We start from the raw sequence: 16781 nt of genomic DNA, 5'->3' as shown, positions 1-16781 counted from the left end.
CCGAGCTCCGGCCACTCTACGAGTCGTGCCACCCCGACGCTACAACGATTCTACCATCAATAGTAACTCTACCTTCGGTTATTCCCTTTATTACATCGAACTAAGTTACTGACTTGACCGTCGGAGGGTCCTTGGCCGACACCATCTCCGGTGCCCCCTTGGACTTCACGGTTGTGTTGCCCTTGTGCAGGTTTACAGGCTACTGGTACCCGTTTTCTACCCTGACGTTGGCCCGACAATAGCTGTTTCCGTCTCTGACGTTTGCCTACCCGTCTACCCGGCTACCAGAACCGACCTTCTGCCCATCAACCCGTCTATTTGAAGGCCCGAAGCCTAGTTGCTGGTGCCCACCCGACGATCCTTCTAACCGTGTGACTTTCTACCCGTCCACAGATAGTTTTCTTATTTTTTCAAATTACCCACCTTTAGAAAAAGGGTTATTTCCTGATTGGCCTTAAAAGTGCGACCAGTTTTCCGCTTGGCCCTCTAAAGTAGGAGAAATGTGAAGGTGATATACTCTTTTGTGTTTTCCAAAGAGTATATCACCATCTCCGGCAGAGGTGATACACAATTAGCTTTCACCATCTCCGGCAGAGGTCGCCGGCCGGCCAAATTTCCGGCCGGCGACCTTCAAACTAAATTTTTTTTTCTCTCTTCCTCTCTCTCTCTCTAAAATTACTCCGGCGAAGGGAGACCTTCGCCGGAGTGGTCTGTTCTTCAATGAACAGACCGAGGTCTGTTCTTGAAGAACAGATCTCGGTCTGTTCACTGAAGAACACACCCAGGTACTGAACAAACCTTGGTCTGTTCTTCAAGAACAGACCTTGGGCTGTTCATTGAAGAACAGACCACTCCGGCGAAGGTTACCCTTCGCCGGAGTAATTTTAGAGAGAGAGAGGAAGAGATAAATTTTTTTTTTTTTTAGTTTGAAGGTCGCCGACCGGAAATTTGGCCGGCCGGCGACCTCTGCCGGAGATGGTGATGAGGTGGCGTAACAGATGATGTGGCGTGAGTTGGCAGAGAGAGAAAACATGATGGAGGAGAGAGAGTGACGGTGTTATAACGAAAGGGGGCCATATGGGTATTTCTTGTAAAGTAGGGGGCCAGGCAGGAAGCTGGTCACAAAGTAGGGGGCCATTAGGGAAATAACCCAATATTTAAACCTTCAAAACAACTAGATCTTGGCATGAAATCTTTCTTTTTTCTTGAACGATTAGATCCATTGACAATCTTTCTACAAACTGATAGATAACATCGGTGAGTTGTTGTTGTATAGATCCTTGCCGATTCAATTCATTCTTCGAATTTTTCTCCATTGTCAAGGGCAATAAAAATAAATAACTTGAAACTCTGCAGCTTCTTCTCTCCATGGAAAGATTTCGTTGCAGTAATCAACTGTTCATTGTCTATGTTTTGAGAAATCTAGAAAATTTTCTGTAGTATAAAAGATTTTTGGGTGAAAAAAATAAATACCACTTCTTTTTCTTCTTTTCCTCCAAATAACACCACTACTTTCTGACTAGTGTCTCATGCTTTCGACTAGTGTCCCATGCTTTCGACTAGTGTCCCAGTCCCCCACCAAGAGAGAGAAGGCGGAGGTCGGTTTTATTTTTTGTAAGGTGCTATCTCATTGCGTTTCAGGAACTCTCCTTTCTCAGAAATCATCAAGAGAAATTTAGCAGAGTCGTGGCTGAGGGGGGGCGGGCAGGACATCCGCCTGGCCCCCCCACCACCAAGAGGCCCACTCTGTCTAAGGGTTGTTAAGTAACATATAGATTACGGCATAAGAAATAACGTGAAAGCCCAGTTAACCTTCTTGGTCAGAGTTTTGAGCTTCCAAACTAATGACTCGGGTCCAAATCCCATTCTCCTTTTTTTTTCTGTTTTTTCTTCCTTTTTTTTTTAAAATTGAGATGTTAATTGCTAAATGAATCCTTATTTCTGCTCAGTTATACTTTTTCTTAACAATTTTGTTACCTTGAGTGCATTTTTTCATCTTTTGAGGTGTTTTTAAGAAATAGAAATCTAAGTGTTTTGTACAAAAATTCCGACAATACATGAATAGATATGTGAAAATCATGATGCAAAAGAAACCATATTGAAACAACTTCGTCCAGGGTCCTCAAATTGTCAGGTACGACTTTGACATTTAAATCCAGTTTTTGTAATGCGTTGAGAAAATTTCTCACTCTCCCACTCTCTCTCTCCACATCCTACTCGATTCAATTTGTGCATTCTCCATTCGAGATTCCAATACATAGTAGGGTTGGAGGAGTTTTCATTGAAACAAAATATATTTTCTATTACATTGAAAAGAAAAACTTGAAACAAAGAAGAAAAAGAAGGCGCCTGTAATATCACGTGAGTTATTTTACACAAAAAAGAAGAAGAGTTAATTCCTATATGGCTCTATTTTTTTTCGTAAATTCAAATAGGGCCCCCTATTTTCAAGTAAATGTCATTACTACCCTTCCTTTAAATCCTTTTCAAAATTTAAAATAAAAATAAAATCTTAATTCCACCTCATTTCCCTCTCCACCACACATCTTTCTTTATGTCAACTCTCTCTCTCTCCACATCACCTCTCTTTCCAACTCACCTCTCTCTCTCCAACTCACCTCTCTCTCTCCAACTCACCTCTCTCTCTCCAACTCACCTTCATCTTCTCCGATTAAAGTCGCCGACCGGAAAATTTTCCGGAGGAGTGAGTTGGAGAGAGAGAGAGGTGAGTTGGAAAGAGAGGTGATGTGGAGATAGAGAGAGAGAGGGGTGAGTTGTATAGAGAGATGAGGTGGAGAGAGAGATGAGGTGGAGAGAGAGAGAGGGGTGAGTTGTAGAGAGAGATGAGGTGGAGAGAGAGAACTTTTTTTAAATATTTTAAATTTAGAATTAAGAAGGGTAGTAATGACATTTACTTGAAAATAGGGGGTCATATTTGAATTTACGAAAAAAGAGGGCCATAAAGGAAGCTGGTCACAAAGTAGGGGGCCATATAGGAATTAACTCAAAAAAGAACTATCTCAATCTACTAGTGAAAGACGTACGAGCGTTGAAATAAAAAAAATCTAACAACTTTTTCAATGTCTTAATGAAATAAAAAAAATCTTTCCTTTTTATAGCCGACAACATTTCTACTTTCCACTCTCAGCCAGCCAATCCCTCCCCTTCGCACTTTCTCTCTCTTGGCCTCTTCATCTTCAATGGCGGTGGCTCTGCCTCCTTTCTCTCTTCCTCCCATCAAGGTTTCCAGGTACACCTCTATCATCATCGTTCTCATACCTTCTTTTATCATCAACCTTACCTACCACTTCTTATCATTTTTCATATGTTTTCATTGGGAATCACATTTTGTTCTTATTAGTAAGATTCTTCAGAAACCCTAGTTTTCTTTTTCAGGATGTATTTGACTTATTAGTTATTTATCTCTTTATAGTTTATCCTGCTATGAAATATTAAATTGTTAAGCTGCTTTATGTAGTACTAGTATTAGTTAACTAAGGAATGCCCCAAATTTGAATTTGGGGAAGCTGGGTTTAGCTTTTAACAAATTTATGTTTTTGTTTTTGGATTTGGGTATTGGTGTTTAGGTCTTAATAGTGTTCCTGGACTGCATATCTGGTGATGGAAGAACCAGGACCGCTAAAGCGGGCGTTGATAGACGCCACCGCTGGGGCAATTTCTGGTGGTATTTCTAGAACTGTTACATCGCCATTGGATGTTATTAAGATCAGATTTCAGGTATTTTGTTGATTCAATTTGGATTATAAGTATCTCTCTACTTCTTTTTGTTTAGTTTCATGAACTCTTTGGATTCATTTTGATGCTTGAAACTTAGACATATGTGTTATCTTTATCTTCACTTGTTGTTAACCCCTTCTGAAATCTCACTGAGGAATATATCACATGTTTAATATTCTTTAGTATATGAAACGTAGTACTTGTTTTTATAACCGTGATACTATGGGCCAGTTTGTAACTTTGTCCGACCTCGACTAAATCCATAGGACCCAGAGGAAACATTCGGAATAAATATTGCCATAAGGTATCTTTATCAGGATTGTTGTTGTTGTATAGTTAAATTGTCACTCAATAAAGATTTATTGTTGGTACAAAAAACTCTTAGTTCTTAATTTTATTTTATAAATTGTTACCCTTGTTTCTATGGAGCACTTCGATAACTCGGGTCATTGCTATTTCTGGAAACTCATTTTTGTCTGTCTGAGCGACTTGCTGTGCTGAATAAGCCATCTTGTCTCATGTCTGTTTGGCATTTTGTGACGTTTTGGTTATGTTACTGCAGGTTCAGTTAGAGCCTACTTCTTCCTGGGCTTTACTTCATAAAGAATTGTATGGATCATCAAAATACACTGGAATGATGCAGGCCACTAAAGACATCTTTAGAGAAGAAGGTTTGCCGGTACTTCCTTGAAATTTTTTTGAAATGCTTTGCCGGTTTTGATCACTCCACAGACAAAACATTGCTAATATAATTGTTTCAAGTGATAAAGCATTAGAGCTAGCTTCTGGTCTCTTAGCCATTGGGTTTGAAGTGCTAGACATTTTCTCTGATTCTTTAAAGATCTTCAGTCCTCTCGTTGTATTAATCTTATTATATCAGAATGTTAAAACTGTTGATCTTTAATGTTCTGTCGGTTCGTCGGATGCAAAAACCGCGCACCTTTATGGTTCAGCTGGTTATTCTATGCTTTTTTTTATGAGTAGGTTTTTCTTCTGGAAAATGGAAGATCATATTGAACACACTTCACCTTAATTGCGAAATTTTGATGTCAACAATATGATTTCTTTTTTCTTGTTTTGCTGTTGGGTAGGTTTCCTAACTTATAGTAAGAAGCCTATTGTACGCTTAGTATTCTTTATATATTCATTTTCTGTTAAAAGAGGGTACTCCATTGCACTCTAGTAGTAAGCACTAATCACAAACATTGATATTTTGCGTAGCTGATATATATATGCTTGCGTCATATGAATCCCAGTTTACATGACCAATGATATTTTTTGTCCTCTACTTGGCTCAAACAGTGGAGCTGAGATTTTGTCAAACGTATCTGCTGTTGTTTCATTCAATTCTAACAAAAGTTTCTTATTACAGGGTTTTTGGCGAGGCAATGTCCCAGCTTTACTCATGGTCATGCCATACACTTCAATACAGTTTATGGTGTTACACAAGTTCAAAACTTTTATGTCAGGATCATCAAAGCCTGGTAAGCCTTATGCAATGGAAACAGGGAGCCTTTATAAATATAAGTTTTCTTAGTATTATTAATTTACTAGTAGTAGGTTCTTGATCAAGGTGTTGGTTATGATTATGCATAGTGCTGTTATAGTTTAATATTTTGAGTACTTGTCCTAACGTTGCATCTAATACATCATATGGTCATTTAATTGCAACCGTATGATGCACTTAATTTTTCCATGTTCCGCCGAGTACTGTCATGATTTTTCTTTTCGTTGAAGTAAAGTAGATTACTGTTGACTTGGTTTTACGACTATCTAGAAATTTTCTTTTCCTTCTGATATATTTTTAGTATTTGACACAACTTTACCCTCCTTACCAAGGCAGTTCATTCTTTGTGCTTTGATTGCCCATGTATCATCCGGAACATTGTACGTCTCTAAATCGTGTGCTTTAATGATGCAGATGATCATATTCATTTGAGTCCTTACTTGTCTTACTTAAGTGGGGCATTAGCGGGATGCGCAGCAACAATTGGATCATATCCGTTTGATCTTTTAAGAACCATTTTAGCATCACAGGGAGAGCCAAAGGTACAATCTCAGCTCTCACACACACAAGGGCAGGGTGACCTTTTTTCTCCAAGAAATTTGGTTGAAGCATATTTTGGTACCATATTCCCACTCTTAGTTAGCGTACGGATGTCTGTTGTATGCTCACTCACTGGGGCTCGACAATTTTGCGTCAGTAAGGAGATATTACACAATTCTCAGTGATCCTTGGAGCATGCATAGCTGAAATCTAGAAGATAAATACCGAGGAAAGAAGATCTTAAATGTTAAACAACACTGAATGAGAAACCCAAAAGATAGAATTTTCGTCACTTGTTACTAGAAAATTGGAAAGTTCGGTCTATAGCAGCATAATCTCTACCGGGACATGAGCTGAGAACTGTGACTTGTGGCATCACTAATTTTGGACCTAGATAAAATGACCATTACGTACATTGTTGACGCAGTTAGTTGCCTATCTTGCCGGGATAGAGTCTCAGTATGCGGAATATCTACTGTACACTGGCACTAAAATGTAGTAGTACATCATCCTACATTGATTTGGAACAATTTATTACCAATGAAAAATCTTAGGTTCTTCTCCTTCCAAATATAAATTGTTACCTGATAATAACGGGAAATGACACATGGCCCTCATGCTGGCTACCACACAGCCATATCACATATTTTTTTTTTCTTAGTTGTGGCACTTTTTAAATAAAGATAAAGGGACGGGAGGTAATCACAGCAGGCCTGCTTGAATGTGTTCAGGTTTATTCCACCATGAGGTCTGCATTCGTTGATATAGTCAGAACCCGTGGCTTTCGAGGATTATATGCTGGACTCTCTCCGACTTTAGTGGAGATCATTCCTTATGCTGGTTTACAATTTGGCACTTATGACACTTTCAAGCGATGGGCCATGGTGATACTCTTATTCTGTAGACGATTTCTCTAAGTACAAATTCACGTATCGTGAGTTTCTTGATATTTCCTGAAGTTATTTCTTGCTAGCCTAAAACTGTTTAGTGTCACTTTTAGGGGTGGAACAGGTTAGAATCGTCTCATCTTAGGCCAAACCAGACGGATGGCAGTCTATCAAGCTTCCAGCTTTTCGTCTGTGGATTAGCTGCTGGTACATGTGCCAAAGCTGTCTGTCACCCACTTGATGTGGTCAAGAAGAGGTTCCAGGTATATCGACTAGTCTTAACTTTTTTTCCCCCCTTTTCTACATCCACTTATCTACAACGAGCCAGATAACAAACTAATAGTGTCTTTGGACAAGTTCTACAAATCATTCATCTGATTTACAATTGCCGTCATCTCAATAACAAACTAATAGTGATTAATTATGGTTCTTGTTGTTCCACAGGTTGAAGGTCTCCAAAGGCACCCGAAATATGGTGCACGGGTCGAGCACTTTGCTTACAACGGTATGTTTGATGCCCTAAGACGAATAGTGCTGACAGAGGGATGGGCTGGTCTATACAAAGGAATTGTCCCTTCCATAGTAAAGGCTGCTCCGGCTGGTGCTGTCACATTTGTTGCTTACGAGTACTCTTCAGATTGGTTAGAATCCATCATGACATGAGACCCAAACTGATATTTTTTTGCATCGATATTTTATTTTCATTTTTTCTTCCATGTTAACTTCAAATTAGAACCGTAAATTCTATTGTATACTTGATTTATTTATTCACATTACGGGTCTCCATTATCAAAAGTCTTGTAGCTGCAACTGAAATATAGAATCCCAAAGGGAGAATAATGAATGGGCATTGATTAAATTGGTTTTGAATTGTTCTAGGGCAGGAACCTTCTTTCAGTAGATGGAACTTTTAACTTGTGACTTCTACCCCTTTATTTAGCAACTGGAAGGCTCTGCTATGAACTTTTGCTCATATTAACATATATGTTTAACTTTTACCCGAAAATAGGTCTGAAACCTTAGTGGGAAGCTATAAAAGCTTCTTCAATTCTTGTTAAAAGGGGGCCAACATCCCTTTGACTTGGTAAATTTGGTTTCATGTGGTTGGTCATAAGGTTTACTGAATTGAACTCCGATTTTGTAAGTTGAAATGGATGCAATCGAATTTAGTTACAAAATTCGAGGTCCACTGCATTCAACTCTGATGTGCTGAGAGGAAATTGCTGGACTCAATTGAATTTTGTTACGACTCAAGATCCACCGAAACATTAGAGGTGAAATTAGTAGACTTCCGTCAATTTTTTTGACAAAATTTAGTTCCAGTCCACCGGTTATAGTTATATTCAACAGTGGCGGTAGAGTTCAACCACAAAATCATTTCGAATCATCTGATTTTAGAATATGTGGTCTTGAGCTAAATTTGTAACCAAATGGACTCAAATATGGGGGACGTCATAATAGAGAAACGTCGATAATACTATCGGGAGATGCTTTAAAACTTCCCAACCTCATTACTGTTTTCTTCGTTTTCTTCGAAATTTGCCAATGCTCAATGGAAGATCAATGAACTACATACTTTCTGTTTCTCTGCGCCTTCTGTTTCTCCACAGAGTAACGACTAATTTTAGATGAAGCGGATGAAGAGACGAGGAAGACAGACCAGGGGCAGGGTTTGGGTGGGTTTCCTAGTCTTGGGGCGTGTCTATAAGTCATTTTCACTCCCTTTTTTGCATATAAAGAAACAAAAATAGTCGTAGTCTTGTATTATTTTTTCTCTCCCCCTTTTTTTCACGTAGTCGTCATTTTCGTCTAATCCCCATAATCTTTTCTCGTGTTTAAATATTTCCGTCATCAGTTTATTATACTATTTGTAGTTAGAGGAGCATATTTCATAAAAAGGAATCACAGAGACCAATGGATCGATCTCCTCTAACATTGGTTGCATTCGAAAAGTCCAATGCATTTCTCATTTATCTAACAAATGTGGTCCTTCTACGAAAGTTCATTTTTTTATGGACCAAATTCACATATAAATTCCCCCAACTACTCTGACGACCTACTCTTCAAATAAAGTTCATCCAGTATTTTTCCTTTTCAATAAGCTTAAATAAATTTGTATTAGGATGAAGATGTAAGTCGAATAATAGAATTCCAATATAGTCTATAGTCATATCAGATCTAAGATGTTTCGAATATAGCCGTACTAATTCAGACAAGTTATTTCTTGTCCAAGGGCTCTCTAAATTCATTCCGAGGTGCAAATCTCAGTGACGTTAAAAAGAGCAAACCGATTATATGTGGCGACTAAACCCATGGCACGACCAGCTGAGATAAGTCTCCCAGTTCAAATGCCTTTTTCTCGACTAAAATTCACTCCAAAAATGTTAACACGACAACAGAAATACTAGTATTTTCTTTTTTGAATAATGAATTCGATAGAGGACGCTGAATAGAACCTGTAAATCAATTTTAGAAGAATTCTATCAACTCAGTATGCATGGAAAGATAAGAATAGGAAGTATAAGCTTACTCACAATACTGCAGTATCCGATAAATTATTATTCATATAACTTACTTTGCACCTCTTATCTGTCAAAGGACTAAATCAGAATGTCACAATGTCGAACCGATCAGACTTTGTTGTTTATAAACTATGGCTTGAGTTATGATCTTTACTCTTTGTCTCTTCTTACTCAAGTTTCAGAGCCTCCAAGCCCCTCCATTCTTAATGTACATTGCCTGTGAATCACGAGCAACATAGATCTGATGTGACTGTGATCAGCATATCCATGGATTTATCGACTAATTTGAGCTCAAATCCTTCAGCCATGAATCAAACAAGGTTAATTGTAGTTTACTGAAAACGTTTCAGAATTATAAGAATGTCGAGGAACCCCAAGTAACTCACGAGACCCTTCTATATCAGACTGAACCTGAGATAGGGTAAGAATTTTAGTAGCATCACTACTACATTCTTCCTCTATTCCCTCTTCCATCTTAGAACCCACACTCTCGGTAGCAACGTTCACCTTTCTGCGAACACGTCTAGAAGGCCTTGTAAACGAGTTCTCTTTAGTGATAATCTTCTTGTCTCTGGTCTTCCTGTTCGTCTCTAAGTACCCACATGCAAGAGCTTCTAATGCTTTCGCAGTTAATGGCCGATTTCTAGTGCTCTGTCTTCGAACATTAACAGTTGGTTGTTCTTCTACACTAGAGACACCATTAGAGGTTCGAATAAACTTTTGGGGATCCTCGGGTTGGATTTTTTGAGATGAGAGTGACAACCCTTTCGTCCATCCATCGTCCTGACTATCTCCCATCTCTGTCACGAAGGGATCACGAGTTTCGAGATCCAGTTGAACATGGGGTAAGTTCAGATCAATTAGAGTCCGTCGGTTAACTTCTTGACCAAGAATGACTTCATCGTTGTTGTCTGGATTGACTTTACTAGAAGAACTGGTTGACACTTTCTCCTGTGACAGACCCACTTCAGTAACCATGTTCTCACTGGTGGCATCAAGTGAATCTAAATGAGAAGAAGGATCTTCTCCTTTTAGTTTATAATCCATAGAGATATTGTTTGTATTTCTAATTGTTTTATTCTTACTACAGGCAGTTAATCTTCGACGTTTCTTGGCTGGTCCCACATGGTTAGACTGGTCCTGTTTTGCTCTCTGGTTTAATTTTCCATTCAACAATTTCTTCGAACACTTTTCATTAGAAACACCCCTTCTGCGTTTCATAATCTTATTTTCCTGTTGATGGTTAGATAACATATCAACAGAATCTGGCTCGTCCATTGGCTCGTTTGAGCTTTCCCCAACAGTTTCTCTAGAAATGCTCGAAGGAGTGGAATTATTAAAAGTATCAACAGGTAAAGGTCTTAGTTCTGTCATTTTGAATGACCCTTCTTCATGAATCAATGTGGTGTCTATAACAGTAAACTTCATGAGCTCTGAATTGGAATTTGAAACTCGTGGTCGAAGATAACAATGTTGTTGCTGATCTAACAAAATGTCCTCTTCAGATTTCCCTTCCAAGCCCGACAAGCAACCATTGTCTCTAGGTGCTTCTTCCTCGACATCAAGAAGTGTCGGGTCCAATGCAACTTTGTTTAAAACATCACTGACAGAATCGAAGTAGTGCTTACCTTTAACATGTCTTCTTCTTGAGAATTTCTTAACTCCAGGAGTGAGAAACACCAAAGACCCACGACTTTTGGGTTGCTCAGAGTTCCATCCTCTTGCAAGTAAACGGGGCCATACGGCCTCCCAGAATAGATCATTAGATCGAGCTTTGCTTAAACGGTCTCCGGTCAGAAACTTTACGATATCCATAGATGTAAGAGAATTGCATTCCTTGCCACTTGGAATTTCTCGATGAACATGGTTTACTTGGCTGGTTCTTACTGGATCAATAATGCTAGTCAAATCTTGTTTCCCCTTGCCAATCCCTACAGCTTCTGTTAGAGTTTGTATGCCAACTATAGCCTTCAAAGTGGAGACAAAGTCCTCCAGAGAAATTGTCGCCTCTCCAAATGACTTGAAAACCTGCCAATAATCAAAATCTGTAATGAAACTGTAATATTTTACATATATGCATCAAAGCAATGCGTGTGATTGCAAGTTTTGAAAGTCGAAGTACCTGCGAGAAATAATTTTTGCAGTCCTCCGAAACAAGGGGAAGCAAACGGGATAACAATTCTTGTTGCCGTGATCCAGTGAAAATCTTCTCTCCATGTATAGACTTCCGGCTTGTTATCTTTCTGCCCTCTGACCATCTTCGATATCCATCAGACTTATAAAATCGACCATAGTAGTATGATTGTATATCTCCCATATCTTTACTCTCAATAAATTTCTTCAGCTGATCAAAGTTCTTCCCGAAAATATAGAGACCAAGTAGAAAACTTTTCTGCTCAATGTCACTCCAAGAGTTACCTAACGAGCCCGGAACAGGATATAATCCCTTCGGAATTAGTTTACCCATGCTACATTTCTCACATTTAGGTGGAATTAGTTTACCCATGCTACATTTCTCACATTTAGGTGAAGGTAAATCAACTTCCATCTTAACTTCAGAAAGCTTACCATCTTGTAATCTATCTGATACCTTCCTACTCTCCAATTTCACATCTAAAAATTCAACTTTAAGTTTCGTATTTTGGTTCTCTAAATTAGTATGACTCAGTCTATCTAGTGCATTGTTTGAGTCACCCCGAAACTCCATCTTTTCGAGCTTGATATCATCGAGCTGATCATTAACCCACATAACAGGAATGGGTAATCCCATTACTAAAACACGATGCTCATCTCTTGTGGATTCTAAATGAGTTGGCTTGCTCAAAAACCAATAAGATTCTCTTAGTAGAGGTGGAATTTCTACCTGATGCTGATCTCCAACTCGAGGAAATATTTCTCGATCTTTAAAAATTTTATCTATATCACGAGAGCTTGGAAGAAGCAACATCTCAGCTGATGTTTCTTCCATGTGTCGATCAATGTCATGAATATGATCCAAGTTAACTGGATTCATCTGTCAAATGAATGATATTGTGATAATAAGAATTGTGAACGATAAAAATTTAGAAACGATGTGATCAAATACTTCACAACTAAAATCCAAGATCACCCTGAACCAGATTGAAGGACTTATTATTGTCCAAGCTGCAAAAGTTCTAAACCAATCCCTCTACTGTAAAGAGGTATAAATTATGCACAAGGTATGTTTAAGATGAAAAACAAAAGTGGGACTAAAGGGATTGGTCAGACTATATGCACTGAAAGCAACTAGATGTTAGAAGAACGAATTTTTCAGTTCCCCATTGTTTTCCACAGTTCCATAGACTCCCGAGTTTCGCAAAATCCATAGCAGGGGATAAAGTAAAGCGGCTCTACAGACTACAATTACGACTGAGGAGACTACAAACAAATTGATTCATAACAAATTTCCACGAAAAGAAAACTTAGGAATATGGCTCATCTAAGTTCAAACCCTGGCTATGTCCCTTCATACGCTGTTTCACAATGGTGGTTCCACGATCCACTTAACTCTATCAACTTGGGCTGAGTAGTCAGAAAACCTAAGATTTCATATTACTCTTTCACAAGACCTCGTACTCATGAGTCATGATTTTTAACAAAAATGCCTCCTTATCTTATTTTTAACTAATCTTGCTAAGCATTCCAAATATCAAATTCGATATAACAACAAATGCTGGCCTATTCTTATAACAATAGTTTCAATCTTAAAAACTTCAAACTAAAAACAAGTCAAATGAGAAATACCCCCAATAACCAAACAATAACTAATCCCCATTTGAAAACATAATTAACAATATTCAAGAAAAAAAAAACTTTTTTTAAAGAAAGAATGGGTAAATATAACTCAATTTAAATTTTAAAAAACCCCATAATAGAACATCATTAACTAAGCATTTACCTTTAAAAGGCAAATCAAAGTTCATAATTACAAACTAAACAAAAAGAATGAATACCCATAATCCCACAAGTTATAAAACATCATATTTCCTAGAGAAATTTCCCTAAATCTTTTAGGGTACTAAAGATTATGTTTTTAAACAAGTAGTAACATACCCAGAACCAAATAATCAGTTCTTGATCTATTTTTGATCCAGAAAAGGAAAACCAAATGCTACCCATTATGTATTCATATCAAAGGAGTATAAAAAATCACATACTAACAAAAAAAAATTAATTAAATTCAAGCACTTACTATGTCAAATATCATAAGATCTCAAGCACAAACTAAGTAAACTGTTAAAATCAAGAACAACAAGCGATCCCCATTGAACTCTATTAATATAAACCATATAAGCAAGCTTGAATTTTTTTTTTTTTTTTTTTCACTAAATTGAATCATGGGTAGTGAACTGAAATTTTTGATTTAAAACATAGAAGATAAAGGGTTATGTTAGAGCTCCATGGGATGGAAGATAGGTTTACATACGTGAAGGAAAAGAAGAAAAGCATGGTTGGAAGGGTAAAATGGGTTTTCATGGTTTAAGTTTTTTGACCTTGATTGTCAACTTGTTGAGGCAAAAGAACGAAACCCAACAACACAAAAGTAAAGAGAAGAAAACGGATATGTTATTAGAAAGAGAAAGAGTGAAGGGTTTTTACCCGGTTTAATAGATGCAAACTTTCATGCCTGATATGAAGATGAATAAAATGGTGGATGGGTAGACGACCAAGTGAAGAAAACTCAAAGACCCCAAGTCGTTTGTTCGATCTCACAACCACTGAGAGATAGAAAGAGAGAGAGACGAGGAGAAAGACTGAAATTTTTACGAGTTAGAGAGAGAGAGAGAGTGGGGATGTTGTTAAAGTAGAGAGAGAAAGTAGAGAAGGAAGGGATTATATTGTAGAGGTTTGTTTGGAAGGATGTGACTACGGCCCTTCTTCTCGTAAACCAGTTCTCTACTCTTACTTATTTTATTTTTGACCAAAATACCCCTGTTTTGATTAGTAAACCATTTTTATTCTTAGACCAGATCTAAACTATTAGTATCTAATGTGTAATTATAAGGTTAACTCCTTAACATAAAAAATATAAAATAATAATTATAGGGTTAACTCTAAATTGTGACCCACAAGAGCAAGATTCCAGTTCGTCAAACTAAGAGTCAATATTTTCTTTCTTTTTACTCGTCTTGTGAAAAATGTTACTTTCCCACCCGTTTAGTTTCTCTCTCCGATTATAAACATGTCATCGTCGATGGTAGGGCAACCATTAATGGGAGATTAGTTCAAGAAAAAACAACTTCTAATTTTTTTTATCCGAAAACTACCACCACCCTGCCGCCACCACATCTCTAATTCTCACTTTTTCTTTTCGTAGCAGAAGCTTTACCTAAAGTCTCAATCAAAATCTTCAATCAGGGAGAGAGTTAGAGACGGTGGCGACGATGACGTGGTGGTGGCTGGTAGAGGAAAAGAGAGGAAGTGAAAAATGAAGTATTACTTTTTAAAAACATGTCATCGTTCAATGACTGACTAAGCCGTCGCTGGCCACAAATTTCCATTTAAAGAAAGATGAAAGGGATACGAGGATAATATTATTGAAAAGAGGGGTAAAAATAATGCGCCATTGACTTTTAAGTTTGATTAACAAAATCACGATCTTGTGAGCTAAATTGAAACACTCGAGAAACTAAATTTTCAAATTGATCACAATTAAGAACCAAACTGGATTTTATAATCACTCATTGGAGCTAATCTAAGATTTTATAAATACTCCGGTTATACGAAATTTTGAAAAAGGCTTCATTTTGTTTGAGTGGCGAAATATGTGGTTTCTATTTATTTTGAGTCTATTTCAAACGAGAAAAAAAAATCATTGTGCATCTCCAATGCAAATTGTAGAACAACTTTATCCGCTTACATATCATTTAAATAAGTAAAAAATTCTTGTAGGGCCCACCATAAGTGGATTTGGTGTGATTGCCATGAGATGGGTTAAATAGGAACAAGAATTTTCACCAACCGTTAGGCCCCTAATTTCTCTAAAGACACTCCCAAGCTCCATCAACTTTTGGGTTAATAGCGCTTTTGACTTTGGATTCATAGGATCATCAAGTGAGAAAATTTTGTTTACCCAAGTTTTAAAGAGGCCACTTTTTTACAGGCACCTTTTTGTCTAAAGTTTTCCTTGAGGCCTGAAGGAAGAGTTGCCTTGACCCCATTTGACACACTTCCCTTTTACTAATGCCGCCCAAGTAAGATGGTTATGAAGGTTTGGATGTATCACTCTACTTGGCAGAAGGCCCAATTTCCTGTTTCTTAATTTGAGCCCTAACAATCATTCTGTTTTTCTATTTTATTTGACTAGGTGTCCACCGCGTCCTACGGACGCGGTAGATCCCTTTTGGCTACGCCGTCGTTGATGTTTTACATCTCTATTATTTACATACTAGGTTCCCACCGCGCCCTACGGGCGCGGTAGATCCCTCTTGGCTAACGCCGTTGTGGTAGGTCGGCTCTCGGTTTTACGGCAAAGGTGTTTTCAGCATTCTTCCAGTGCGTATATCGTAGTGTGTCTACACTCCCGTCGTCTAACGTCACGTTGGATCGAGTTTACACGCGTTCGTGCATATACAGTGGCGCTCATTTTCACATCTTTTAGCGTCATGTGGTTACCTCCCATTTGAAATCAGTACGTGATTTCATTCGAAATCAGTACATGATTTCAAATGACAGGTATCCGCGTGACTCCACATGGTGTGAAAATGAGCAACACTGTTTATGCACGTACGCGTGTAAACTCGATCGAACGTGACGTTAGACGACGGGAGTGTAGACACACTACGATATACGCACTGGAAGAATGCTGAAAACACCTTAGCCGTAAAACCGAGAGCCGACCTACCACAACGGCGTTAGCCAAGAGGGATCTACCGCGCCCGTAGGGCGCGGTGGGAACCTAGTTTTCATGTATTTCGTTGTAAAAAAAAATAACAATAAGGAATAATGAAGTTGAAAAGAAAAACCAAAGTCATTAAGACATTTTTCAAAGCCCAGCTCTCCAAGTATTTAACTAAACTTAAACTGGAAATAATAATCTGGAAACCGATGTAAGAAGATCACCTTTTTTTTGTTGAAATAGCAAGAGATTACTTGAAGCCGTGTTTCGTTTTTATGAGAGAAATGTATGGGTGAGTGACTGAATTTAGTAATTTGAAGGTAGTTCCTGGAGACTTCTCGTACATACACAAACAAAGTTCGCGTTGAAATAAATAGTGCATTACTACATAAAATTTTTGTATTTTCATTGCCACATGGAAACAATTCGAAATCTTATTGCTACCAAAATATCAATGCAGATGAATATCTGAGCAATATCAAGAAGTGGTTCTCATGGCCACATCTTGCTTCCACCCAAAATTGTTGGTCCATTTTGCTCTGTAGTAAGAGTAACGATTTCTTGAGGAAGATTTCCATCATAAATATGGGTATGACAAAAGGCAAATAACACCTTCAAATAGGAAAACCAAATTTGCATGAGTTGAAGACAAATTATCCAACTAAAGAAAAACAAATATATAAACTTAGTTTCAGAATACAACAAATTAAATGAACTTGAGTCAAGCA

General features: G+C 37.9%; 2 protein-coding genes across 3 annotated transcripts; one reads left to right on the top strand and one right to left on the bottom strand.

Moving 5' to 3' along the window:
• Positions 1–3013: 3013 nt before the first annotated feature.
• On the top strand, positions 3014–7531 carry LOC147534045 (mitochondrial thiamine diphosphate carrier 2-like). The gene is made up of 8 exons (XM_086647357.1): positions 3014–3250; positions 3588–3738; positions 4301–4417; positions 5111–5222; positions 5660–5787; positions 6517–6669; positions 6786–6935; positions 7117–7531. The coding sequence occupies exons 2-8, from the start codon at positions 3622–3624 to the stop codon at positions 7333–7335; spliced, it is 996 nt and encodes a 331-aa protein (XP_086503483.1). The 5' UTR covers positions 3014–3250; positions 3588–3621; the 3' UTR covers positions 7336–7531.
• A 1551-nt stretch (positions 7532–9082) lies between these two features.
• Positions 9083–14138, bottom strand: LOC147534044 (uncharacterized). 2 transcript variants are annotated; one of them, XM_086647356.1, is made up of 3 exons: positions 13815–14138; positions 11317–12207; positions 9083–11222 (listed from the first exon to the last, which is right to left on the bottom strand). In XM_086647356.1, the coding sequence occupies exons 2-3, from the start codon at positions 12205–12207 to the stop codon at positions 9516–9518; spliced, it is 2598 nt and encodes an 865-aa protein (XP_086503482.1). In that variant the 5' UTR covers positions 13815–14138; the 3' UTR covers positions 9083–9515. The 2 variants fall into 2 exon arrangements, with proteins under 2 accessions (XP_086503482.1, XP_086503481.1); XM_086647355.1 differs by having other exon boundaries at positions 13408–14096.
• Between the last annotated feature and the right edge of the window lie 2643 nt (positions 14139–16781).

Source organism: Eschscholzia californica, unplaced genomic scaffold, assembly GCF_041429995.1.
Source record: "Eschscholzia californica isolate CP2 unplaced genomic scaffold, dmEscCali1.0.p SCAF_6, whole genome shotgun sequence".
Lineage (NCBI taxonomy): Eukaryota > Viridiplantae > Streptophyta > Magnoliopsida > Ranunculales > Papaveraceae > Eschscholzia > Eschscholzia californica.
The sequence above is the reverse complement of the archived record's forward strand: the minus strand, read 5'-3'. Positions and strand labels throughout refer to the sequence as shown.

What these genes read in the sequence shown, in the direction of transcription:
- LOC147534045 (XM_086647357.1), top strand. Translation starts at nt 3,622, where the DNA reads ATGGAAGAACCAGGACCGCTAAAGCGGGCGTTGATAGACGCCACCGCT. An exon ending in TTAGAGAAGAAGGTTTGCCG is followed by an intron (nt 4,418 to 5,110) that starts GTACTTCCTTGA and finishes TTCTTATTACAG; the next exon opens with GGTTTTTGGCGAGGCAATGT. An exon ending in CTTTCAAGCGATGGGCCATG is followed by an intron (nt 6,670 to 6,785) that starts GTGATACTCTTA and finishes TGTCACTTTTAG; the next exon opens with GGGTGGAACAGGTTAGAATC.
- LOC147534044 (XM_086647355.1), bottom strand. An exon ending in GCAAAAATTATTTCTCGCAG is followed by an intron (nt 11,223 to 11,316) that starts GTACTTCGACTT and finishes GATTATTGGCAG; the next exon opens with GTTTTCAAGTCATTTGGAGA.